The sequence below is a fragment of the Leucoraja erinacea genome, chromosome 40 (assembly GCF_028641065.1).
Source record: "Leucoraja erinacea ecotype New England chromosome 40, Leri_hhj_1, whole genome shotgun sequence".
Classification (NCBI taxonomy): domain Eukaryota; kingdom Metazoa; phylum Chordata; class Chondrichthyes; order Rajiformes; family Rajidae; genus Leucoraja; species Leucoraja erinaceus.
Window position 1 is genome coordinate 3,754,083 of NC_073416.1, and position 26,802 is coordinate 3,780,884.

Consider the following 26,802-nt stretch of genomic DNA (forward strand, 5'->3'; position numbering starts at 1 on the left):
TAAGAACATTCATTTATTTAATTTTAAAGATGTACACCTTGATATAATTGAGAATCATTTCAAAATACAAATTCAAATATTAACAAAATTATACCACAAGAAAGCTCACAAGTACAACCTACCCTTTTATTTGATGTGCTATTTATTCATTGTACAGACTGAAACATTGCACCACCTACTGGCAGTAAGTCTGCAGCCAACAATAAATTTGTGAGAGGAAAAAGCTCAGGATCATCAGGTCTTTCAAGTCCCAAGTAGAATCAGCATCAGTGCAAGCCTTGGAATACATAGGGCAGTAAGGATGATTTCCAGAGGCAAATCCCAAGCACTGCATAACTTAGGACAACCACCACATTTGAAAGCAGCTCTGACACTTCCGTCTGTGTTGGCAACTCTGCTGTTGACAGAGGCCTGGTATTGTTAAGACAATGAGAAGGTGTTGCTGTCAGTCCAAGAATAGAGAAGGATTTACCTGCAAGCTCCATGGATAGATGCAGACAGACTAGTTGTTGAAGAAGTAAAATGACTTGATGAGAACTTAAGTTAAAATATGTGACCATAATTCCACATATACATATCAAAAATTTAATGATACATAGTCAAATCTGGCTATCTTTACTTTAGTTATGGAAGATTTCAAATCAGATTAGGATGTTATTGAAAGGTCAGGAATATAAAGTAATTCTAAATACGCCCTAAAACGTCACCCATTCCTTCATTTCAGAGATCCAGAGATGCTGCCTGTCCTGCTGAGTTACTCCAACAATTTGTGTCTATCGTTGGTGTGAACCAGCATCTGCAGTTTATTCCTACACATTATTCTAAATTAGACTTGGAAATTATACAGTTTATGATGCTCACCATTCCTACCCCTCACTGGGGTGTGCAGACCTCAAAATGTCACCACCAGCCTTATTTACAAGGGTGACATCCAATAAATAGTAAAATACATCATCATCTGTTCTTTTGGGTTGAAGTTGCCCATTTCCTAAGCCCATCCTCCCATAGGGTGGTCCTCTGGTGCTCATCAAGAGGTGGTCATTACGCCACTAACTAGGTCATGACTGATTTCAGGGAAACACCACACCACGTTCATGTCTGCAGCTGTCCATTGACATCCCTGGACGTTGAGATTTCACTCCCTTCTGGACATTTATACAACCACTGGGAATGTGTGACATGCTGGCCCTGATGATTTAGTAGCGAGTTCCTGTTTGATGGGACTCAAAATATTTAGTATCAGACTTTGTCTATATTAACAATTGTTAGAGCATTATCTATGGAATGAAGCAGCTACACTGATTTATGACAAACATTTACATACATTAAATGGTCCAACTGAGTTCCATTTGAGGAATATCGTGTCAGAAGAGCAAGCAGTCTTCATTACTCTGATGAAATCTTCAGCGGACAGTACCCACATCTGCTGAACGGATCGACCCAACTCGATGAAATACCTGACTCTGATCTTCCACAATCATCATCTTGTTCACATTGACATCACGGTTGCAGTTCAAAAATGGGACACCCATTTGAACTAAACAAAACCACACCTGCAGGGAGTCAGACAAAGGCCAGTCAGACCCAAAATAAATGGCTCACAACACTTGAAGTTTACAGAGCTGTTACAGAGAGTCATATATATTTTCAGGAGCTATTTGATGACACTATTAAACTATTCAAGGATAAATGAGGGAATTTATGCTTGGAGTCAGAGGATGTAGGCAAGATTTTAAATGAGTACTTTACATGTGTATTCATCAAGGAGAAGAACACGGACAGTGAGATCAGTGTGGAGAATACTAATAAGCTTGGACAGTTTTGGATCAAGAAGGACGTGGTGTTGGGGCTCCTGAAGAGCATTAATGTGGATAAATCCACAGGGCCTAATGGGGTCTATCCCAGGTTATTGAGAGAGGCAGGGAGGCGATTGCAGGGGCCTTGATGAAGATCTTTGAAACTTCTCTAGCCTCAGGTGATGTCCTGGAGGTCTGGGGTGCAGCTAAAGTTGGTCCTTTGTTAAAGAAGGGAAGTAGACAGAATCCAGGGAATTATAGGCTGGTGGGGCTCATGTCAGTGGTTGGGAAGTTATTGGAGAGAATTCTTTGGGATAGGATTTACTTCCATTTGGAAGAGAATGGGCTAATCACCAGCATGGGTTTGTCTGCGGGAAGGTCGAGTCTTGCTAACTTGATCAAGTTTTTTGAAGAGGTGAAGATAGTGATCGATGAGGGTAGTACAATGGATATTGTCTACATGGATTTCAGTAATGCATTTGATAAAGTCCCCCATGGAAACCTGATCCAGGAGATTAAGATGCACGGGATTTATGGTGACTTGGTTGTATGGGTCCAGAACTACTGGGTTACTGATTGAAGACATAGGGTTTTGGTGCAAGGATAGTATTGAGGCTGGAGGCCTGTAAGCACTGGTGTTCTGCAGGGATCTGTGCTAGGACCTGTGTTATTTGACACGCACGCACACACTATTTTTCTTGACCAAAGGCAGTAAATGGAAAAAGCAACAGGACAGAATGCCATATAATCGAACTGCAAAATATGCTGCTATGATATCAACAGGACTTACATTCTCAAACTTACCAAGTATAACACAAAAGATAAATAGGCAACTGACACGATAGCTGCTGCAATGTAGAGTGCCAAGAACTTCAGATTTGAAACATAATCGATTACAAAATATACGTTAATGCAGCATATGATCAGAATCATAATTCCGCCTAGAATCTTCCACACACTAGAAGAAAATATAAAGAATCCAGCAGATATTAGTGTAACACCATGCAGCTCTGTCAACACTGACTCAGACACACCATCTCTTTCTGTTGCATACAACAAGGTGGAGTGACGTGGTGCAATGTATGTGCCACTTTCTGACCAGGAGTAGCAAAGTTCTGCACCTGTGAAAATTGTGAAAAGATTCACAACATTGTCACCTTTGGCAAGGCGTTGAGTCTCTATGACAAGTCTCTCACAAACAGTTCATACTCCTCCCACAGTACAGTGGATAAAATTAGAGGGAGGAAAATGCTAACTTTCCCTTGCCAACCAAAATTGTTTCCCAGGACTACGTCATCGCACTCCTGGGTTTTTATGGTCTACCAGCCGAGGAGCACTGTTTGCTTTTGTACTTTGATGTTACATAGACAGCATTAGGACAGTGCTTAGTTTTCATACAGCCAATTAAATTTACCCCATTTTGATTTATTGCCAAATCATCCTCTAGTTCCTCACAATTCTTCATGTAATAGGCCAGATATACTAAGTGTGAGCTGGGGAGTCAGACTACTTACAGACCGTTGACGAAGTCATTCATCACGGAGCTCATACTGGTAAACGTCAATACTGGGAGCAATGCAAATGGCAGCTGGGGAGAGTGAAAGGTTAGTTGTTAGAACTGGACCTGGAGACAGTGCAGATCAATAACCAGAATTACATTGATATGATTGAAATAAATAACTGCCCTGGAAAGTCACCTTCCTCTCCACGAGTACAAATATTTGATGTTCAAAACTGAGCTTCTGAAAAAGTTGTACCCTGAACTACAAATTCTCGTCGGATTCACCACAGTAGATGCTCCACACTAGCTTTCTATTTGCCTGGAGGTGCATAGCACAGAATCTGCATGTGTAAAATGCCCCACCAGTGTAAAATTACAGTGCCATAGTAAAATAAATCCTCACCTGCAAACTCATCAGAACATTTAGCAAGTCATTCATTCCTGTCAATGTGTCCACATTCTGGAAAACAGCGACCAGCAAGGTGGGAGTGATTGCGATTGATCGGGTGAAGACCACACGAGCAAAGCGAGACCACTTGAGGTTCAAGAACCCCTGGGAAAGAGAAACAAGAGGTTGAGAATTTATCCAGTGTGTTTGCCTGCTTGCTATGACACTGGTTAGGGAAACAAAGATAAGCAGGCCTGCTATGAGGTGCCAATTTATTTTTGACAAGGTATAGGAATTCCGTACTTCCAATGCAAGTGAGCAACTAAATTGTGTTCTGGTCCTCTTACCGTTTGTCCAGCTTGTGTACGTTACTATCACTATTTCTGAAGAGTAGGTGTTATGTTATTGAAGTGTAGGCACTATGTAATAGAAGGAAATTCAGGCAGTCACACTAATGTGGAGATGACTAGATAATCTATTTGCTGTGGCATTGACTGAGATGCTGAAGATAACTCCCTGCTCTCCTTTGAAGTTAACGTCTCATCCAAATAACAATGACAATCGCTGCTACGACTACTGTAACATTGGCACCAATGCCCTTCACCACCAATAAAGGGTGAAGCTTTTGTTTTGCAGTGACAGAGGCAAACTAAAGAAAGAAGTCTCACCATTGGATGTAGTTAGTTTAGTTTGGTTTAGTTTAATTTAGAGATTCAGCGCAGAAACAGGCCCTTCGGCCCACCGAGTCCGCACGACCAGTGATCCCCGCACACTAAAACTATCCTACACTGGGACAATTTTACATTTATACCATGTCAATTAAACTACAAACCCATATGTCTTTGGAGTGACCAGACCACAGTGGGAGAGACCATAACTCAACTCACTGCACCCCATTAAGCCTTGTGTGGATGTAAAAGGATTTGAATTCAGTGCACATCAATGTTCTGTTATATTTGCATTTTAGGAAACAGTCAAAAATTACCTCCATGACAAACTGTCCAGTGTATGTCCCCGACATGGTTGAACTCTGACCTGCAGCCAGGATACCAATGGCCCAGATGTAGAGAGCAGCAGCACCAAAATAGCAGCCCAGCACCACACCCTGAGATCAAGAGAAAAGGATGGTTATCTGAGGTGGAGCTAAATTCCTGACCTTTGTAATTTTTTGTTTGCTGAAGTTCAGGGCATAACAGGGAGGATGTTTCCCCTGGCTGTAGAGTCTAGTAGAGGCACAGTCTCAGAAGAAGGAGATGTTTAGCACTGAGATGAGGGAAAACTGCACCCAGAGGTTGATGAATCTCTGGAATCCCCAACTCTCAAGGCTCATTCGAAACAGAGACTGGTAGGGTGCTAGAGGAATCACGACATGGGAATAGGGCAGAAAGGTCAGAGAATCATACAGCACGGAAACAGGTTCTTCAGCCCAACTCATCAATGCTGACCAAGATACCCCGCCGCCGGCCCAAACCTTCAAGTCCTGGCTACATCCTTGCAAATCTTATCTGCGCTCTTTCCAGCTTAATGGCGTACTTCCTATAGCAGATTGACCAAAACTGAACACAATATTCCAAATGCGGCCTCATCGCCGTCCTGTACAACTGTAACATAGTACTGAGATAGATCAGCCGTGACCTTGTTGAATGGGGGAGCAGGTTCAAAAGTCACTGATAATGGCTGCAATCATGGACCACTCTGGGTTAAATCTGCGTACCATTAGTTTTATTAGAGCCCTGAAAGCAAATTCTTGCACCATTCCCACATCCTTCATAGATCTGTTTAGACTAGCAATGACCCAGAAAATGGTTCAGGGGTAAAAAAAAAAAAGGCGATACAGGCACAGTGTAACACAGACATGTCCGACTCATAAAGATAAAACTCCGGAAGATTTGTAGAAACCCTTTTGAGCTCAAAGAGTTAAAGATAATAAACCCATTAAAATCCATATATCTGTGCAGAACTGTACCAAATTGTAAAGAATTGCACTGACCCAAAAAAAAGTGTTGAGACCTGTTGACGAGTACGATCCTCTTTTGTTCGGGTGCACTTACCCCTTTGTAAATATCGACAGTCAGAGTCTGGTTATTGACTGGGAAGAGATCAGCATGTGGACTACTGCTGTTTGCGCACACCTCGTGCTGCAAGAGAAAATAAAATAGTCCTGAACGACCATCTACTCATTGGTGACCTTCGGACCGTCTTTGATCGGACTTTACTGGCTTTATCTTGCACTAAACGTTATTCACGTTATTCATTGGTGGACCTGTTTAGGAGTCTGAAAAGCATGACCACCAGGTTTAAGAATACAGTAGCTTTGTCACATCAACCAACAGTTCTCGATCACTGCACAACGATCAACTATGGACTGTCTTGGGCTGCACTACGAATTTTGGGCTTTTTTTTTTGCATTAGTTCTGGGATTATTAATTGATTGATTTTTTTGTTTATTGTATGTTATTTGTGTGTTAGTGTTTACGGACCTGTAAGAATTTCATTGTTCTATTGTTGCTGCATATGCCAATTAAACATTCTTGACTCTTGGCTGCCCAGTCACAAACCTGCAGAAACTATAGTGCCAGTGTGCAAAGACTGGGAGCTGGTACATCCGAGTATTGCTGATTGGAGTGAACTCACTCCCACACTCACCACTTGCTCGTTGGTCTTGTTGTAAAAAGCTTCCGCAAACACCGTGACCACAAAGACGTTAATGATGAAAGACAAAAACAAAGCCATGCAGGCTTCGATGAAGAAGTAACGATTGGCTTCATTCACTTCCTTCTTATTTGCTCGATTCACATCTCTGGACTGAGAGAGGAGAGGCTGTATTAGCTCCAGTTAATCCCACAGTTACACGACCCTCCCCACTTTTGCCCCCTTCAGCGTGTGACCTGAGCACAAAGCTTCAGAAAAAAACAACTTGAAGTGCAAACGGACTTTTGTTTTGGCAGTTGGACAATGGGAGAACAGCAAGTTCCCACAAATAGTTAATGGGAGATTAAGCTCCCATTCTTTGCCTCAGTTGGCGGCGGAGGCTGCATCATTAGAAGCATTTACAGTGGATAAATATTTGAAAGATCAAGGAATTGAAAGATTTGGAGAACTGGCACAGGATTTAAGGCCACGCTGCCATTGAATGGTGAGGCAGGCTTGTTCCTACTCCCATTTTCAAGTGTTTTTGTGTAATCGCTTTGAATTGTATTTCCTCGGACTAGTGAGGGATACCAATCAGGACATTCCCTGCTGGAAGTGTTAGCAAGGCTCCTGTGAGAGCTGTGAGCCATTTTATTTATTTGTTCTGATGGAGCAAGGTTTGGATATCAGGTCAGCTAGCAGCTAAAAACTGGCAGGGTCAGGCAATCATTCCGTAAATGACCCTTGCTTGATAATGCTGAGTCAGATCAGTTCTGGAGCTAAAAGAAGTTCTGGAGTAACTCAGCGGGTCTGGCATCTCTGGAGAACATGGATAGGTGACAGCACGGTGGCGTAGCGGTGGAGTTGCTGCCTCACAGCGACCGAAACCCAGGTTTGATCCTGACTATGGGTGCTGTCTGTACGTAGTTTGTACGTTCTCCCCGTGAACTGTGTGGGTTTTCTCCGGGTGCTCCGGTTTCCTCCCACACTCTAAAGACATACTTTGACACACTCTAAAGGTTAATTGGCTTTGGTAAAAATTTGTAAATTGTCCCTTGTGTGTGTAGGGTAGTATTAGCGTGCGGGGATCGCTAGTCGGCGTGGACTCGGTGGGCCAATGACCACTGATGCTGCCTATTCTCAGTGAGCCTACACCAGTAGCTTTTAAACAAGTCCCAGAAGTTACAATTTCCCCAAGGCTGAAATTGAGACCAATAAGAGTCATTCACACTTCCAATGCGTGAGAATATGTCTCAGTTGAACCAGCCCAAGATGATGTTTAAAACAAGGGAATGTGCAACAAAAGTTACCCATTAATGCTCTAAAATCACTTGGAAGATAGATGTAGATCAGCATCAATGTTATAGACACAAGATGCTGGAGAAGCTCAGTGGGTCAGGCAGCATAGATACAAAATTCTGGAGTAACTCAGCAGGTCAGGCAGCATCTCCGGTTGGAAGGAATGGGTGACATTTTGGGTTGAGACCTTTCTTCAGCATCAATGTTATGTTCAGACACATCAGTTTCTATGTTTGTATAACACTGCTCCATGTTCACTGGCAAAGTTGAGTACTTACTCTGACCAGCGCTGAGTACAGGTAGATGTTGTGGGGCATGATCACAGCGCCAACTATGCCAACCGCCTGCTGAAGCTGTTGGCTTCCACAGCCATCACAGCTGGGCACAAACATCCCCCTCAGTAGCTGCAACTGGTCAGGCTTTACAGTCACGTACTATGGGCAAAGAACACAGGGACACAGTCTGTGAGACAACTAATGGTACGGCTTGAGACACGAAAGAGTGGCAAATGAACATCAAAATACTTTGTGCACTGCATTCAATGCTCACAGTGTGGTCTCCTCCACACCAGTGAAAGCAAATACAGATTGTGGAGAGAGCCTGTGATTAGTCTGAAGGAGTGACCCTGAACCTCTGTTGCTGCCACTTTAATTCCCTGTCCCACTATCTATCTGTGGCCTCCTGCACTGTTCCAGTGGGGGCCAATGCAAGCTAGAGGAACAGCATCTTTTCATTCCGTTTTTCACTCTCCTTTCGTGCAGTCTGACCAGCGGCAAATGTCCCACGACCCTGCTATTAACACATAATGCAAACAAAGAAGTGTAAGCAGATGCTAGCTGCCCCCATTGATCCATTTTGACTTTAAAAAAAATTTGGACATAGAAATGCATCGCGGAAACAGGCCCTTCGGCCCACCAAGTCTGTGCCAACCAGCGACCCCCCCCCCCCCCCCCATATACTAGCACTATCCTCTCCTCAAGGAACAATTTACAATTTTACCAAAGCCAATTGACCTACAAACCTGTACGTCTTTGGCATACTGGGCTAGTCTAATTGCTTGCATTTGGCCCATATCACTGCATTCATATATCTATCCAAATGTACAAAACGTGGATTTTCTCTGGATGCTCCCATTTCTATCCACACTCCAAAGACATACAAGTTTCTAGTTGACTTCATTAAGTTGTAAAATAGTCCCTATTGTGTGAGGGAAAATTGTCCCTTGGTGGGCTGAAGGGTCTGTTTCTGCGCTGTATTCTTGGTTTCTTGGTCCTCCAAAATATTCCAAATGAATTTAAACTGGAGGTGGTTGTATCTCTAAAGTCTAAAGTCTTTTGAAAGTTCTAATTATATTTGCCTCTACATGTTCCTCTGGCAACTCATTCCAGATACAGACTAACCTCTGAGTGAAATTGTTGCCCCTGAGATCCCTCTCATATCTCTCCCCTCTCACCTTAATCCTATGCCTGAAACCAAAAAGCTACAATTCAATAAATTCAGAAATATTATGAAAAGAAATGCAAAAAAATAAATGCCCAAGCCCGAAAACACGGTTCAATTCCTTGTCCCAACCTCTGCCACCAAAGATAAGGGAACACCACCACCTGCAGGTTCCCCTGAGAGTTGCATACCATCCTGACCTGGAAAGGCATCACCCGTTCCTTCATCCTCACTGGGTTTAAACTCTCTAACTCCCTCCCCAGTCGCACCGTGTGACTACCTTTACCAGAAGGACCGCAGCGATTCAAGATCACCCCCACCATCTCATTGGTAATAGCGGCATCGGTGGTTCAGTGGTAGAATTCTCGCCTGCCACGTGGGAGGGCCTGGGATCGATTCCCGGCCGATGCATCATTTTACACCTCAGCAAAAAAAAAACGTTATTGATTTCCGATTGACTTATTTACTTTGCAACTTGTATTTGATGATAGAAAGTTCATGACAGCACGGTGGCACAGCGGTAGAGTTGCTGCCTTACAGCGTTTGCAGCGCCGGAGACTCGTGCTCGATCTCTACTACGGGTGCTATCTGCATGGAGTTTGTATGTTCTCCCCGTGACCTGCGTGGGTTTTCTCCGGGATCTCTGATTTCCTCCCACCCTTTAAAGATGTGCAGGTTTGTAAACTAATTGGCTTGGAGTAAATGTAAAAAATGTCCCTAGTGTGTGTAGGGTAGTGTTAATGTGCGGGGATCGCTGGTCAGTGTGGACCTGGTGGGCCGAAGGGTCTGTTTCCGCTTTGTATCTCTAAACTAAACTAAATTGGGGATGAGTGATAGTTGCTGATCTTGCCGGTGATGCTCATATCCCAGAAAAAAGAAAAATAGTGAAGCAACCACAGGGGTACAAATTTAACAAATTCAGAGCAAAGAAACCAATTTTGCCTTATCTTACCTCATAACCAAAGGTGCCAGCCATAACGGCGATGAGAAACCCAAACAAAGCTTCCAGCTTTCTCAGACCTACGGAGAAATAAAGCAGCTGTTACACTGTGATCAGGATAAGAGGACTGCACAGATCTGAATAAGGATAATGTATACTGTTTGACCATTATCAAGACAATGGTCAATGAGATGAAAGATGGACACAAAGCGCAGGAGTAACTCAGCAGTTCAGGCAGCATCTATGGAGAACATGGATAGGTGACGTTTCAGGTCAAGACTGTTCTGTTGAGATAAACGTTGGTTCTGGCTCATTTTAAGCCAACACAGTTTAAAGTGTCTCATCTGGGAGGTGTGAGTGCACATACCTGTATATCCGTGCTTCTTTACAGAATTATGGAGCTATGCAGCACGGAAGCAATCTCTTGACTCTGCCTTCACCTCCTCATCCACCCCTCTCACCGCCCCATCTCTCTGAGACATGTTCTGTCAAGATTTCAAAGGGTCCTTTGCAGACGACACCACCGTAGTGGGCCAAATATCAAATAATGATGAGGCGGAGTGCAGAGAGGAGATTGAGAACCCCGTAACCTGGTGCCAAAACACGAACCTCTCCCTCAATGTCAGCAAGACAAAGGAGATTGTGATTGATTTCAGGAAGCAAAGCAGTACACACGTCCCGGTATACATCGATGGCTCCTACACTCTTCTAGTGGGAGTGAAGAGGTCGGGACCCTTCTTCAAACTCAATCATCTGCAGTTCCTCGTGTTTGCTCCTTGTTTTCTCTCACTCTCTTTCTCTCTCCATCTATCGCTCTTTCACTCATTCTCTCTCAGAAACACTCTCACTCTCCTTCTCCCCTCTCTCTCCCCCCACAGATGCTGCCTGACCTGCTGAGTGCTTCCACCATTTTTCTGTTATTATTTTATATTGCAGAGCTTGTAGCATTACAAGCAGGTTTTAGCGCATTGTTTGAGTCATAATGTGAGAAGAATGACACACTGCTGAGATGCTGCATAGGCTGGGGAACTTTTGCCAATGTTTCCACAAGCCCACGGTTCATCTTTCTTTCGTAGTTGATCAGGTGAGGTCCGCTCTGCAGTAGGTTGTGTCGAAGTCACATGCAGTGACGGATGAGAACCATTCACGACTGGAGCTCAATGTCATTCCCGGGGTTCATCTTTTGCTTTAACTGGCTGCACCCCATTTTCATCCATTCTTTGACCTAAACAATCCACTACCTTCTCCATGGGACGGCACGGTGGCGCAGCGGTAGAGTTGTTACCTTACAATGCCAGAGACCTGGGTTCAATCCTGACTCCAGGTGCTGTCTATGCAGAGTTTGCACGTTCTCTCTGTGACCGCATGGGTTTCCTCCGGGTGCTCCGGTTTCCTCCCACATCCCAAAAACGTGCGGGTTTGTAGATTGACCGGTAATTTCCATTGAAGTCCATTGTAGATTGCGCAGAGCAACAGAGCAGAACTCAAACACTACGTGCGTAGTTTATTCAGGGACTGCCTTTGGAACCTTTTATCCACACTGTTATCGCCCAGAAAGCAGTTAATCACATGACAAAGTTCTTAAAACAATAATTGTTCAACACCAAAATCACATACACTGCAAACACCTTTTGGCAAACTCATACGAATAATATCAAACTTACCATATTTATCCAAGAAGAGGAATAAAAACGTGTCTGCAATAGTTATAATCACTCCGCCCCAGAGGGGAATCCTAAACACAGAGAGAGCAGGTGGTTAGTCGAACTGTTCAACCCTCTATGGCTCAGGACACTGACCTCCACCAATACTGGGACAAGATCAGCTGCAAAGTGTAACTTTGCAAGAAGTCAAAGCTTCAAGCACAGTTACCGCAGATGCCATTCGGTTTTAGTGTGGCAATCAGAATCTGTGGTACATGACCATGAAAGACACAAAGTGCTGGAGTAACTCAGCGGGTCAGGCAGCATATCTGGACAACATGGATAGGTGACGCTTCGTGTCGTGACCTTTCTTCAGCAAGTTTCTTCTACACACCCCCACTACAATCAGTCTGAAGAAGGGTCCTGACTCGAAACGGCCTATCCATGTTCTCCAGGGGGGGGGGGGGGGGGAAGGAGTTTGTGCGTTCGCCCGGGGACCGCGTGGGTTTTCTCCGGGTGCTCCGGTTTCCTGCCACATTCCAAAGACGTATAAGTTTGAAGGTTAATTGGCTTTGGTAAAATTGTAAATTGTCCCTAGTGTGTGTAGGATGGTGCTTGTGTGTGCAGATCGCTAGTCGGAGTGGACTCGGTGAGCCGAAGGGCCTGTTTCCGCATTGTATCCCAAAACTAAAACTAAACTAAAGATAGACACAAAATGCTGGAGTAACGTAGCGGGACAGGCAGCATCTCTGGAGCCGAAATGTCACCCATTCCTTGTCTCCAGAGATGCTGCCTGTCCCACTGAGTTACTGCAGCATTTTGTGTCTATTTTTGGCATCTGCAGTTCACTCCTAAACTAAACTAAACACTTTGTGTCCTTGATGGTAAGGCAGCATCTGCCGTTTCTTGTGTGCCCACCATTGCAAAATTTGCAGCATTGGAGGAAACTAATGCAAGATTCACATTGCACAGAAACCATCCTCTGCTTCAATTAACATGTCAAATATATGAACCAGAGACTGTATGACTGAGGCAGTCAGTGTGTGTAACTGTGGGAGATCACTGGGAGATGACGTGGCAGAGTTTATTAGTGTATTAGTGTGGGAGATTATCGAGAAACTTGCTAAGAGTGTTTCAGAGTGTTGTTTGCAAGTCTATTGCAACGTGACTCTTTACTTTGAGACTGCATTGCTGCGAAACATTTGGTGCAAGACTGCACTGCTACACGACTATTGTGCAGCTATCATTCCAAAACTACCGTGAAAAATGCATTGATATGAAATTATTGCTGTGAAGATATTGCTGCGAGATTATTAGTGCAAGATAATATTACTGAGATAATGCACTGCTGCTCGGCCATCAGAGCAAGGTTGCATTGCTTTAAGACTATTGCTGCAATCCTCATTGATTTAAGCTTGTATTGCGGTGTCTGTTGCTGCAAAACTAGATTACTAGTCTGAAGGAGGTTCCCCGCTGGAAACGCCACCTAGCCATGTTCTCCAGGGATGCTGCCTGACCTGCTGAGTTACTCCAGCACTTTGTATCTTACCTGTAAACCAGCATCTGCAGTTGCCTGTTTTTAGATAACTACTGTCCTGCATTGCTGTGAAGCTGCATTGTTGTAAGAATATTGCTTTGAAATCCCATTGTTTCATGGCTACATTTCTGCAAGGATTGACTGCTTTGCTATAAGACAACACTGTTATGAGATTGCATTACAGTGAGACTATTGCTGCAAAATTGTGTTGCTGGCAGACTGTTTCTACAAGATTGCATTATTATTACTGCATGGCTGTACTGCTGCAAAAAATGCATGGGACTACATTGATGCAATGCTAACTTGCTGCAAGAATATTGTAGCAAGGCTTCATTGCTGCAAGATTATTGCTCCATGGCAGTGCGTAAGATTATTGTTGCAATACTGAATTGGCGCAGGTGCATAATAACAAGCTGCCCTGTTGCAAGATTATTACTGCATTGATCTCAGAATGTATAGTGATAGCTGCAAAACTGCATTGCTCTGTGACTATAGTGCTGCAGGAGTACTACTGAGAGATTGCATTGTCAGGAGAACATTATGACAGCAAGATGGCGCTGTTGACTGCATTACTGCAAAAAGATTGCTGCATGGCAATTGTGCGAGTGGATTGCTGCACTATAGCGAGTCTGTGTCCTGTCGAGACATCATTAATGTGGCAGCAAAACTGGGAAGATTGAATTATCAGTAAATTTTTTATTGCGAGACGCATTTGCAGGGAACTCGTAATGCAATTGAAATACAGGGCAGGCCCAGTGGCACAGCTAGTAAAGCCACTGCCTCACAGCACCAGAAAGCCGGCTTTGAGCTGCTATCTACCTCACGGGAGACCCTTGGACAATCTTTCATCGGACTTTACTGGACTTTATCTTGCACTGAACGTTATTCCCTTTATCATATATCTGTACACTGCGGACGGCTTGATCGTAAACATGCATAGCTTTACCACTGACTGGGGAGCACGCAACAAAATCTTTTCACTGTACCGGTACAAGTGATAATAAACTAAACTAAACTAAATTAAATAAATATGATCCTGACTTTGGGTGCTGTCTGAGTGTACATTCTGCCTGTGACCGTGTGGGTTTCCTCCAAGTGCTCCAGTTTCCTCCCACTTGACTTGACTTGACATCCCAGAGACGTGCAGAATTGTAAGATAATTGGCTTCTGAGAAACGTGCCCGAGGGTGTGGGTGAGGGGGAATCTGGGGGGGGGGGGGGGGGGGGGGGCGGTTGATGGAAATCTGGAGAGAATAAAATAATAGATTAATACTGGATTGGTGTAAATGTGTAGTCGATAGTCAACGTGGACTCCGTGGGCTGAAGGGCCTGTTTCCCTGCTGTATCTCTCTGTGACTCCATAATCTATAACAATGGGACAATCACAGGGAGAAATGCATTGTTAAGCAAAATGGATGAGAGTCCACCACTGACTGGGTCTATCAAGGGTAAAAATACTTTTACTGGGGGTGACTATTATTCGGGAAGAATCCACATTTATCAACTGCCAATTAATCCAGAGTCTTGTAATTGAGGTAGAATCTGGTCCAGTGGGATGGTCTGTAACTGGGGAACAGTGGGAGTCATTGTACGGCTGGAGAGAGTTGGTTAATGAGGGGGAATTATACACGGTGGGCTAATTTACTACAGTGGACAGCATATTACAATGGCAGCCTACAGTGGAGACTGTATTGCTGGGAGAGTGTACATGCGTTAGGACAACCTGCCATCTTTGTCTGTCTTTCCCAGATACTGAACCCTAATGCTGCCTGGGGTAATGTCATGTTCTTTCATGAATCTATTGCCCACTTCAGTGAACAAGTGGAAACGCTTTGTAGATATCACCCTCCCATGTATCGAAACATTATAAATGGCTCGAATGTAATCATGTATTGTCTCTCTGCTGACTGGGTAGCATGCAACAAAAGCTTTTCACTGTATCTTGGTACATGTGACAATAAACTAAACTGAATGTTTAAGAAGGAAGTGCAGATGCTGGAAAATCAAAGGTAGACAAAAATGCTGGAGGAACTCAGCGGGTGAGGCAGCATCTATGGAGCGAAGGAATAGGTGACGATTCGGGTCGAAACCCTTCTTCTGAAGAAGAGTCTCGACACGAAACATCGCCTATTTACTTCGCTCCATAGATGCTGCCTCACCCGCTGAATTTCTCCAGCATTTTTGTCTACCATAAACTAAACTGAAACAGCTTGTCATCTATTCCTGATTTACTCCAGCATTTTGTGTCAATCTTCGGTGTAGACCAGCATCTGCAGTTCCTTCCTACACTACGTTATACTTTAGTCTTTAGAGATACAGTGTGGAAACAGGCCCTTCGGCCAACCGAGTCCACACAGGCCATCGATTAACCCGTACACTAGCACTATCCCACACATTAGGGACTTTACAATTTTTTTAACCAAAGCCAATTAACCTACAAACCTATGTCTTTGGGATGTGGATGGAAACCAGAGTACCCGGAAGAAACCCACATAGTCACAGGGAGAAGGTACAAACTCCGTACATACAGCACCCGTAGTCAGAATTGAACCCGGGTCTCTGCCACTGTGAGACAGTAACTCTACCACTGTGCAGCACCAAGGGAAATGCAGTCCAAGTGAACCTGAAGAGGCTGTACTCTACCTTCCAACAGACAGCAGGTTCAGAGCGATGGCCGATCCGATCACCTCCTGCATGTCCGAGCCGATGATCGCCAGTTCCACCATCAACCATAACGCAATCCGAGGGAACTGGAATATTAACAAGATGACAAGCATTAGTCCCGAGCCAGCATTATCTGATCTGCCTGATGTTCTGATATAGATGAGTGAACCTCTCAAGGGAAGGACACCAAAGATCACAGACACAGCCTTAGCACAATCAGGGTGAATTCAAACCTCCCAAAGTGGATCTTAAACAAGGAAGGTCCAAGACCCATGGTGCTGGTTCAGAGAAGAATTTCAACCAATAATCCTCATTTATCTCTTTCATTTTCTGAACAAAGATAACTTACTCTCTGTATATTTACTCTATCCAGGCAACTTATTTCCCCCAGTTTCTTGAAGCACGTCCAGTGAAAGACCTGGAGAGAGTGAATGTGGAAAGGCTGTTTCCACTGGTGGGCGAGTCTAGGACCAGAGGCCACAGCTTTAGAATAAAAGGGTGGGACCTTTAGAAAGGAGATGAGAAGACAATAGACAATAGGTGCAGGAGCCCTTCGAGCCAGCACCGCCATTCAATGTGATCATGGCTGATCATCCCCAATCAGTACCCGGTTCCTGCCTTCTCCCCATATCTCCTGACTCCGCTATCTTTAAGAGCCCTATCTAGCTCTCTCTTGAAAGTATCCAGAGAACCGGCCTCCACCGCCCTCTGAGGCAGAGAATTCCACAGACTCCCAACTCTCTGTGCGAAAAAGTGTTTCCTCGTCTCCATTCTAAATGGCTTACCCCTTATTCTTAAACTGTGGCCCCTGGTTCTGGACTCCCCCAACATCGGAGAAGTAATTTATTTAGTGAGAGGGTGGTGAATCTGAGGAATTCATTGCCAAAGAAGGCTGTGGAGGCCAAGTCAATGGATATTTTTAAGGTGGAGATTGACTGATTCGTGTTTAGTACGGGTGTCAGGGATTATGGGCAGAAGGCAGGAGAATGGGGTTGAGAGGGAAAGATAGATAGCCATGATTGAATGGCAGAGTAGAGTTGATAGGCCGAATGATCTAATTCTGCTCATATCACTTATGAACGTATGAAGCACCTGCACCCACCAGTTATAACATCTCTACCCCCTTAATACAGATGGAAGTGGATGTAAAGTATATGAAACTTTGATGGAGAAGTTTTAAACTATGGCACGCACCTTAGGATACTGCCTGCGACAGACCTCAGCCAACTGCATGCCACTTACAACTCCTAAGCGTGCTGACAGTCTCTGTAACATGAGGCCCATGATGGTGGCAAACAGCAAAACCCAGAGGATCTGAAATAAAAGCACAGAGAAAAAGAGAGTCAAATCCAGCAGGTTTAGTTTTAGTTTAGAGATACAGCGCGGTCACAGGCCCCTTTGGCCCACTGAGTCCACGCCGACCAACGATCACCCTCACACTAGTTGTATTCTACATGCTAGGGGGCAATTTACAGAGGGCCAAGTAACCTACAAACCCGCACGACTTTGGAGTGTGAGAGGAAACCGGAGCACCCGGAGAAAACCCACGCGGTCATGGGGAGAACGTGCAAACTACACACACACAGACAGCACACAAGGTCAGGATCAAACCCCGATCCCTGGCGCTGCGAGGCAGCAGCTCTACCCGCTGCACCACTGTGCCCAAACTTTGTACACAACCCGAAATATGAGTTTGTATCTCACTCTTGCTACTAACCCTTGGATTCCTTGAAGGATACAAAATTAGAAGGCAACTGGAGAAGATAAAACTCCATGCCAGAGGTATCCAAGACCAGAGGCCTTGGGTTTAGGGTGGGAGGTATAGAGGGGATGTAAGGGAGATGTTTTCCCCCAGAGGGCGGTTGGAACCTGGAACACACTGCCTGAGAGGGTGGTGGAGGTAGAGACTCTCACAACATTCGAGAAGCTCTTGAATTGCCAAGGCGGACAAAACTAAGGCTGAGTGTTGGAAAATAGGGATAGTATAGATAGATACCTATGTGGGAAGGAACTGCAGATGCTGGTTTACACTGAATATAGACACAAAAAGCTGGAGTAACTTAACATGTCAGCATCTCTGGAGAATAGGAATGGGTGACGTTTTGGGTTGAGACCCTTCGTCAGATAGGTACTTGATGGTTAACATTGATATGGTGAGCTGAAGAGCCTGTTTCTCTGCCCTATGACTCTTTGATCATGTATTGGCTTTATCTGTGTTCCTGGGAATGTGGCTGGCCGTTGATCAACCTTTTCTAATATTAATGCTCAAATCTACTTTGCTCTGAAGCTTAGGTAGAATTCCTAGTGTTCTACAGGCTTTGATCTTTGGTGGAACTAAGATTGGATGAGTTTGATTTTGTGCATGCAACAATGGATCAGCGGAAAGTATTAACACGGCTGGGAGATTTTTGAAAAGGAGTGAAGAACGTACCTTAAACCCGGCCACAGCTCCAGACTGTAGGTCCGATTCAATGTTTCCCGGGTCCAGATAAGCAATACTCATGAGAAACCCAGGTCCTGTAAAAGCCCAGAGCTTCCGAAAACTGAACCGTGTCTGCAGGCACAAACAGAGCAGTGTTAGACAATAGACAATAGGTGCAGGAGTAGGCCATTCGGCCCTTTGAGCCAGCACCGCCATTCAATGTGATGATGGCTGATCATCCCCAATCAGTACCCCGTTCTTGCCTTCTCCCCATATCCCCTGACTCCACTATCTTTAAGAGCCCTATCTAGCTCTCTCTTGAAAGTATCCAGAGAATTGGCCTCCACCGCCTTCTGAGGCAGAGAATTCCACAGACCCACCACTCTCTGTGAGAAAAAGTTTTTCCTCATCTACGTTCTAAATGGCCGACCCCTTATTCTTAAACACCAGAAAGCTGAACTTCAAGCATATTTAGTGACATCTGAGCTGTAAGAGAGAAAGAGAGAAAGAGAGAGAGAGGAGGAAAGGGGGAAGGAAATGAGGGAGAGGGAGAAAACAGAGGAAGTGAGAGAATGAAAAAGGAAGCAGAACAAGAGAGTGCAGAGAAAGAAAGAAAGAAAGAAAGAGATGGAGAAAGAGGTAGGGAGGAAGAGAGAGAATGGAGAAAGAGAAAGAGAGTGGAGGGAGAGATAGGTGGGGGGAAGAGATAGAAAGACAGACAAAGAGAGAGAGCATGGAGAGTGAAAGAGAGAGTGGGGAGGGAGAAAGAAAGAGGGGAAGCGGATCGAGGCAAAGAGAAAGGTACGGAAAGAGAGGGAGATGAGTGAGAGAGTGTGAGGGATCGGTGTATGGATCTGCCTGCCATGGCTGGTGTGCAGGCTGGAGTTGGGATAGTCAGAGGCAGAGGAAGCACACAGAGACATTTTAAACAGCTTTTGCTGCAGGGAAAGATCTGAGGAAGAGATTTTATCTTTGGAGAAGAGGGGAATCCTTTGTATTGTAAGGAGGCAGGATATGGGAAGAACATTCGGTGAAGCAGAAAGGCTGCAATATAGGAGGGGTGGGATTGCCTGGGAGACATTTGAATCTGGTTTAGTTTAATTTAGTTTAGAGATAGCATGGAAACGCCCTCCGGCCCACCGAGTCCGCGTCGACCAGCGATCCACGCACACTAACACTATCCTACATACTCGGGACAATTTACAATTTTTACCAAAGCCAATTAACCTACAAACCTGTCCCTCTTTGGAGTGTGTTTGTTGGAAACTGGAGCATCTGGGGAAAACCCATATATTTTCCTCCCTATCCTAATTGCCTTCCCCTTGAGTCAGTTGGAAGCATGATAGGGAATTCAGTCAGAACCCCTTCTCTAGGATGAAAATGTCAAATGTCGGCATGGGCAAGTTGGGCCAAAGGACCCGTTTCCATACTGCATGACGCTAAGACTCTATAACCACAGGGCACAGCTTTAAGGTGAGAGAGGCAAAGTTTAAAGGAGATGTGTGGGGCAATTTTCTTTTACACATAGGGTGGTGGTTGCCTGGAATGTGCCAGGGGTGGTGCTGGAGGCCGATACAATAGTGGTGTTTAAGATGCTTTTAGACACGGATATGCAGGGAATTGAGGGATGTGGATCACGTGCGGGCAGAGGAGATTAGTTTAACTTGACATCGTGTTCGGCACGGACATTGTGGGCCGAAGGGCCTGTTTCCACGCTGTGTGACTATCACTTCATATAACGCATAGCAGCAACGCACTGGTGCTAAACTGTAACGGCCCTGCTATTGCTTTGGATCGATCAGTGACGTGGAGAGGGGGGACGTGCTGCATGGGCAACAGCCTGTCCTCCATATGACATCGCCCAGGCTTGCATCCGACCACACATCACCTGCAAACTAGGATGCCTCGCCCATGGTCAGTCACGATCGAAGGGGGCCTACTACTACTAGCAGGAGGTGTAAGAGAGGTTTTGCTCTCCCCTGGTGATCATTTGGTTAGTCTGCGATCTCGTGGAGTGAGCCTAGCTGCCTGTAGGGTAGAAGGAGTTGTTCAACCAGCGACTTCACCCGAATGACTACGGGTTGAGACTCTGTCCCTGATCCGAATGACGTCTCTGATGTACAAACTCACCGATTGGCTGTCAGGAATGTGGATTTTTTTCTCCGCCTCGTAATGGAAGGTCATTTCCATGGGAGGAAACAATCGTGACCGACTGACGTTGCTGCGGGTCGTGTCGATCATTTTGCTGGGCTTGTCTGAAAACACAGATAGACCTCAACTTAGACAAAGCGATGCCAGGCCAGTCCGGATCCACTCTTCCACATCTGAAGTCTGAAGAAGGGACTCAACCCGAAAAGCCACCCATTCCTTCTCTCCGGAGACGCTGCCTGTCCTGCTGAGTTACTCCAGCGTTTGTGTCTACTCCCTTCCACATCTCTCTCCTGCCCACACCTGTCTAAATGGTATTATTTTGCTGGTACATCTTCAATCCGATAAAGCATTTTAGTTGAGTTTTGTTTATTAACACATGAAAATATTTTGCAGCATGCTAACCAGTCAATACGAGACAATACATGATTACAATCGGGCCATCGAGTGTATAAGATACATGATAAGGGAATTACATTTAGTGCAAGATAAAGCCAGCAAAGTCCGATTAAAGATAGTCTGAGGGTCACCAATGAGGTAGATAGTAGTTCAGCACTGCTCTCTGGTTGTGGTAGGATGGTTCAGTTGACTGATAACAGCTGGGAAGAAACTGTCCCTGAATCCGGAGGGGTGCGTTTTCACACTTCTGTACCTTTTGCCCGATGGGAGAGGGGAGAAGAGGGAGGGGCCGGGCTGCGACTTGTCCTTGATTATACTGTAATCTGTATCTAATCTGTTGTATGTTTTGGAAGGAAGTGTAGGTGCTGGTTTATATGGACGATAGACTGGTCGGCACGGTCTTGATGGGGCAAGGGGCATGTTTCTGTGCTGTATCTGTAAACTAAGCTAAAAAGACTGGAGATGAGGTGCGACTCCTGGACCAGATGACGGTCAGGCTAGGTCTGGTTTCATGTCAGGCTCTCCTGGCCTTCCAAGAAAACACAAGCACTTTCAGCCCAGTTTGCAAGATGGACCATTACACAACAGTCTGAAGGCACCTTCATTACAACAGCATCTCCTCCACCCTTTGCAAATTCCTCACAATGAGAAGCTCCGATTTCAAAATACTTCCAAGATTTCCTAACAATGGTATTTCAGAGCTTTCCACAGACTGGGATTTGTAATCTGGCAGTCCCCCACATGCCCAGCCAAGGAACCTTTGTACTTATACTGAGGCTGTCATGCAGCAAGGGGGGAGTTGGACGGAAGAGTAATGAATAATTCGAGGAGGACATATGGTGGTTGCCAGGTATAGGAGTTGGCCACTGACTCAGCTGATCACAGTGGAGATGATGGCATTAGTACAAAAACATAGAAACATAGAACAGTACAGAAGGGTCTCGACCCAAAACGTCACCCAATCCTTCTCTCCAGAGATGCTGCCTGTCCCACTGAGTTACTCCTGCACTTTGTGTCTATCTTCGGGGTAAATCAGCATCTGCAGTTCCTTCTTACACAGTATAGCACAGGAATTGTGCTATACTGCTATGTGTAGCTGTATATGTGTAGCTGTATAATGTAGCTGTATATGTGCTATACAGCTACATTACAAAATTCTTAAGGGGTTGGACAGGTTAGATGCAGGTAGATTGTTCCCGATGTTAGGGAAGTCCAGGACAAGGGGTCACAGCTTAAGGATAAAGGGGAAATCCTTTAAAACCGAGATGAGAAGAACTTTTTTCACGCAGAGAGTGGTGAATCTCTGGAACTCTCTGCCACAGAGGGTAGTTGAGGCCAGTTCATTGGCTATATTTAAGAGGGAGTTAGATGTGGCCCTTGTGGCTAAGGGGATCAGGGGGTATGGAGAGAAGGCAGGTACGGGATACTGAGTTGGATGATAAGCCATGATCATATTGAATGGCGGTGCAGGCTCGAAGGGCCGAATGGCCTACTCCCGCACCTAATTTCTATGTTTCTATGTTTCTATGAACAGGCCCTTCGGCGCACAATGTCTGTGCCGAACATGATGTCAATTTAACTCCTCTTGGTTTCCTGGTCCTCCAAAAATATTCCAAATGGAATTAAACTGGAGGTGGTGGAGGGTGGACTGCCAGTACATGATCCATATACCGCCATTCCCTGCATATCCATGCACCTGTATAAAGGCCCCTTAAACGCCGACTCCTTGACATGACTTTTAGAGTTGATCTCGCCAGCAATTATTGGACTGAAAAATCCGGTCAGGATCTCACTCTTAACCATCAGTTGTTCAAAGGTTGGAAACACTTCCCTGATTAATAGGGTAGAAAGTTCACATTTCTGAGCTAATTATTTAAAGTATAGTCCTTCCCGTCTCCAAGTGTTTTTCTCAACTTTAGTGCTTTGATTAGAATTTCTGAACTTGCCCACGGCCAAACCTGGTGCTGGTATTCGGCTGAATTGCCCATGACGTTACCTATTCCTTTGCTGCCAGGCCCGCTGCCTCGACAGGGGGGAATGGGCCGCTGGGGCTCGGCTGGACCGGGTGCCGCTCCAAGAGGCCGAGCACGTGGACCACACGCGGCCGACAGCGGTGGAGCAGCGGCGGAGGACACCAACAGCTACGCTTGACTAGGCCGACCTTGCAACATCGCCATGACAACGGGCCTTGATGGTCAGATCAAGCACTTACTACAACTGGGACCTGGAAATGGCTCCAAACTGGCGACTCTGTATACTCTCAGTGTACTGCTGCTATACATTTGTCCCCTATCTGAGATGCTTATCTAATATGTTTCTCAGTGCTTATGTATAATGATACTTGTACTGAACTGTGTATAAAATATATATTTCATTGTACGTCCATATATGTAACACATAAAATGCCATACCATACGTTGTAGGTCACTGCCACACATCTGTGAACCTTTAACCACTGCCCTGGGTGGTCATAAGTTTATAAGTGATAGGAGTAGAATTAGGCCATTCAGCCCATCAGGTCTACTCCACCATTCAATCATGGCTGATCTATCTCTCCCTCCTAACCCCATTCTCCTGCCTTCTTCCCATAGCCTCTGCCCTAGGTACTGTTGTAAATACTTGGACTGGACAAGTATACCTTCACAAGTATTATCTCCGCAGATGAATAGCTGCGTGACAAGTCTAGCTCTGCTACAGCCATCCTCCCACGAGCCGCGAACAGGTTTTCAAAGCTATTTCTCCACCTTGCACAGTTTTGAAATTTCCCAGGGAGGTGGGGTAGAGAATTAACATTTGACGTTACCTGTAACCCATTCATGCTGAAAGCTTTTCCATTTCCAAAGCTGCTCTTAAATCACAGCAGAGATTAGCACAAGAAGCAGAAAACAAGTGCAGTTGAGACTTCTAGAGATACAGCGTGCAAACAGGCCCTTCGACCCACCGAGTCCTTGCCGACCAGTGATCACCCCGTACACTAACACTATCCTACACACTGGGGACATTCACAATTTTTACAAAAGTTAATTAACCTACAAACTTGCACGTCTTTGGAGTGTGGGAGGAAACCGGAGAAAACCCATGCAGGTCACGGCGAGAACGTGCAAACTCTGTACAGACAGCACCTGGAGATTCGGCCAGTGTTTTTCTGTCATCTTATTTCTCTGACAGAGTGGCGAGACACAGTGAGTAGAGACAGAGTTGGTCTCTCCAACAAAACTAACATAAGCAGCAGACACAAGAGATTGCAGCTGCTGGAATCTTGAGTAACAAGCAAGCTACTGGAAGATCTCAGCAGGTCAGGCAGCGTCTGTGGAGGGAATGGGAAGGTGACGTTTTGGGTCGGGACCCTACCGAAAAAAAAACCTTCCATTCCGTTTCCCAAATGACTTGACGAATTCCTCTTGAAAGGGGAGTTTGTCGACCAAGATGACCCAGAAGGATAATCAACTGAAAACAACACTGGCCTGGAGAAAGGCAATGAGGCGGAGAGAAAACAAGATTAGCCTCAATACAGGTTGAGTGGGAATGAGATATGGCAAAGAGCCAGGCCCTTGTGTGAAGGTCCAAGTCGTACTCCCCACAAGACTAGCGGCAGTGCTTCTCTTTCGGTTGATGTTTGTTCAATGGCCCACACAGTACAGCATTCTATTACCATAAGGCCCAGTTCATCGCTCACTAACTACCACAGCGACAACAACACACCACCAGGCATGTCCGACAGGATGGCGAATCTGTGGAAGTCTTTGCCACAGAAGACTGTGGAGGCCAAGTCAATGGATAGTCAATCGAGAGAACCAATTTCCCTCCTGAGATGAGTTCTATCGTATCATATAGTATATTTCTAAAGCAGAAATAGATAGATCGTTGAGTAGTGCGGGTGTCAGGGGTTATGGGGAAAAGGCAGGAGAATGGGGTTAGGGGAGAGATAGATCAGCCATGATTGAATGGCAGAGTAGACTTGATGGGGAAAAGGCAGGAGAATGGGGTTAGGGGAGAGATAGATCAGCCATGATTGAATGGCAGAGTAGACTTGATGGGCCGAATGGCCTAATTCTGCTCATATCACTTATGATCCTATGAGTCCGCCGCCTGTTGAGGGAGCCGCCGGTGAGGGAGTGAACCAGGGTCTTACCCCACCCCCCCCCCGCCCTCCCCCGGGGTACAAAGGCTGAAGGTGGCCGGGTGAGGAGAGGGACGATGGTTTGCTGGACGACCCAGATTGGTTGGAGGCCTTGCAGCAGCCTGGGGCTCGCCTGGATCTGGCCCCGCTCGGTGGGCCGAAGGGCCTGTATCCACGCTGTATCTCTAAACTAAACTGAACAAATGCAGAGCCAAAACCAGAAGCAAACCCAAGGGAAACTGAAGCAATCCTTCAGAATCCAGAAACAGATCTGTGACCAAATCCAGAAACAATCCAGAACTGACTTTATAATGGACCCCAGAAGTAGGTGAGGCTGGGAGTGAGAGAGTAGGCGGGAAATGTCGAGAGAGAGAGAGATGGAGAGAGAGAGAGAGAGAGAGAGAGAGAGAGAGAGAGAGAGTAGAGAGAGAGAGAGAGGAGAGAGAGAGAGAGAGAGAGAGATGGAGAGAGAGAGAGAGAGAGAGAGAGAGAGAGAGAGAGAGAGAGAGAGAGAGAGAGAGAGAGAGAGAGGGAGAGAGAGAGAGAGAGAGAGAGAGAGAGAGAGAGAGGGAGAGAGAGAGAGAGAGAGAGAGAGAGAGAGAGAGAGAGAGAGAGAGAGAGAGAGAGAGAGAGAGAGAGAGAGAGAGAGATGTAAAGAGAGAGATGGAGAGAGAGAGAGAGAGATGGAGAGAGGGAGAGAGAGAGATAGAGTAATAAAGAGGGAAAGGAAAGGGCAGTGTTTTGAGGATCAGCCACTGGATGTGGCCACACTCTCCCACCTGTTGCATGGTTAGTACATTTACCTGTGGTCTCTTTCTTTTCTTGCTCCAGTGACATGGTGAAGCGAGTGCGCTGAAACTCCACGTGTTCCCTCACAGCTTACTCCGTGCTGTGGACGCAAGAAGCACTGGGTAAGTTCGGAGAAATGTGGAGGCAGTACGCTGTAGTCTGGTATAAATAGCATTTGAGATGCAGGGGAGCTGCCAGCACTCTCTCAGATAATGGCATAACTTTGGGTGGGGAGAGGGGAGGAGGGATCAAGTGCCTACACTACCCAATGTTTGCGCCGGGCCCATTAGCTGGCCTCCTGTACCTGACCTTGACACTCTGACAACCTGTGGGAACACAGTGCTTTGAATAAATCACTGGAAAGTACAGGAAACATGTTAGGTACGGTGGCACCGTGCCAGGGCTGACTGGAACTCAAATGCACTTTGCATGGCATGGCAAGGTGCGCTTTAATCCCCCCTTTTCTCCACATGGGGCCTTTCCCATCCTTTGTCAGCGCCATGCTTTTGTTTTCCCAGACTCTAAACAACGCAGGGATGTCCAAGGCACGGAAGCAAAACCTCCAGTGCCAACATCTCCAGCACCAACTGGTCCACCACGGTTGGACCACCGTATCTGCAGCGAACCAAACTAGGGGTTTGTACGTCTCCCCCTGTGACTGGCGTGGGTTTTCCCCGGGTGCTCCGGTTTCTTCCCACACTGCAAAGAAGTACAGGTTTGTAGCTTAATTGGCCTCGGTAAAATTGTAAATTGATCCTAGTGTGTGTAGGATAGTGCTAGTGTACGGGGTGGTCGCTGGACGGCACGGACTCGGTGGGCCAAAGGGCCTGTTTCTACACTGTATCTCTAAAATCTAAAACATTTCTTGCTCAATTGGTTCGAAAGACATTTCAGAGCTAATCCATTGGTATAGTATCCTGCAGCATCCATCTAAACTCCAGAGTGTACAAGCCCAGCTGCTCCATTCTCTCAGCATATGACAGTCCTGCCATCCCGGGAATTAACCTTGTAAACCTACGCTGCACCCTCAATAGCAAGAATGTCCTTCCTCAAATTAGGACACCAAAACTGCATGGGGCATGGAGA

The 26,802-nt window shown here is 45.7% G+C and overlaps 2 protein-coding genes and 1 non-coding gene across 3 annotated transcripts in view; 2 read left to right on the forward strand and 1 right to left on the reverse strand.

The window, feature by feature from the left end:
- Positions 1-25,816, reverse strand: LOC129714754 (natural resistance-associated macrophage protein 2-like). Its single transcript, XM_055664570.1, has 15 exons — positions 25,731-25,816; positions 20,391-20,515; positions 18,270-18,392; positions 17,033-17,152; positions 15,818-15,924; positions 11,660-11,730; positions 10,008-10,075; positions 7,894-8,049; positions 6,332-6,490; positions 5,737-5,823; positions 4,671-4,790; positions 3,701-3,850; positions 3,311-3,384; positions 2,601-2,754; positions 1-1,553 (listed from the first exon to the last, which is right to left on the reverse strand). The coding sequence occupies exons 1-15, from the start codon at positions 25,762-25,764 to the stop codon at positions 1,404-1,406; spliced, it is 1,698 nt and encodes a 565-aa protein (XP_055520545.1). The 5' UTR covers positions 25,765-25,816; the 3' UTR covers positions 1-1,403.
- Positions 1-26,802, forward strand: part of LOC129714753 (bridging integrator 2-like) — a 76,163-nt gene that overhangs the window by 4,847 nt on the left and 44,514 nt on the right. Inside the window, exon 2 of the mRNA XM_055664569.1 lies at positions 25,759-25,838. The gene's annotated coding sequence lies outside the window, so the exon portion shown is untranslated. The remainder of the gene's footprint in view (positions 1-25,758; positions 25,839-26,802) is intronic.
- On the forward strand, positions 9,395-9,466 carry trnag-gcc (transfer RNA glycine (anticodon GCC)). The gene has a single exon. It is a non-coding gene; the product is annotated as a tRNA-Gly (tRNA).

Excerpts from the sequence above, each read along its gene's own strand:
- LOC129714754 (XM_055664570.1), bottom strand. The coding sequence starts at position 25,764 with ATGTCACTGGAGCAAGAAAAGAAAGAGACCACAG. Across the intron at positions 11,731-15,817 it reads AACCTGCTGTCTGTTGGAAG|GATTCCCCTCTGGGGCGGAG; the intron begins GTAGAGTACAGC and ends CTCTGTGTTTAG. Across the intron at positions 3,385-3,700 it reads ATGTTCTGATGAGTTTGCAG|CTGCCATTTGCATTGCTCCC; the intron begins GTGAGGATTTAT and ends CACTCTCCCCAG.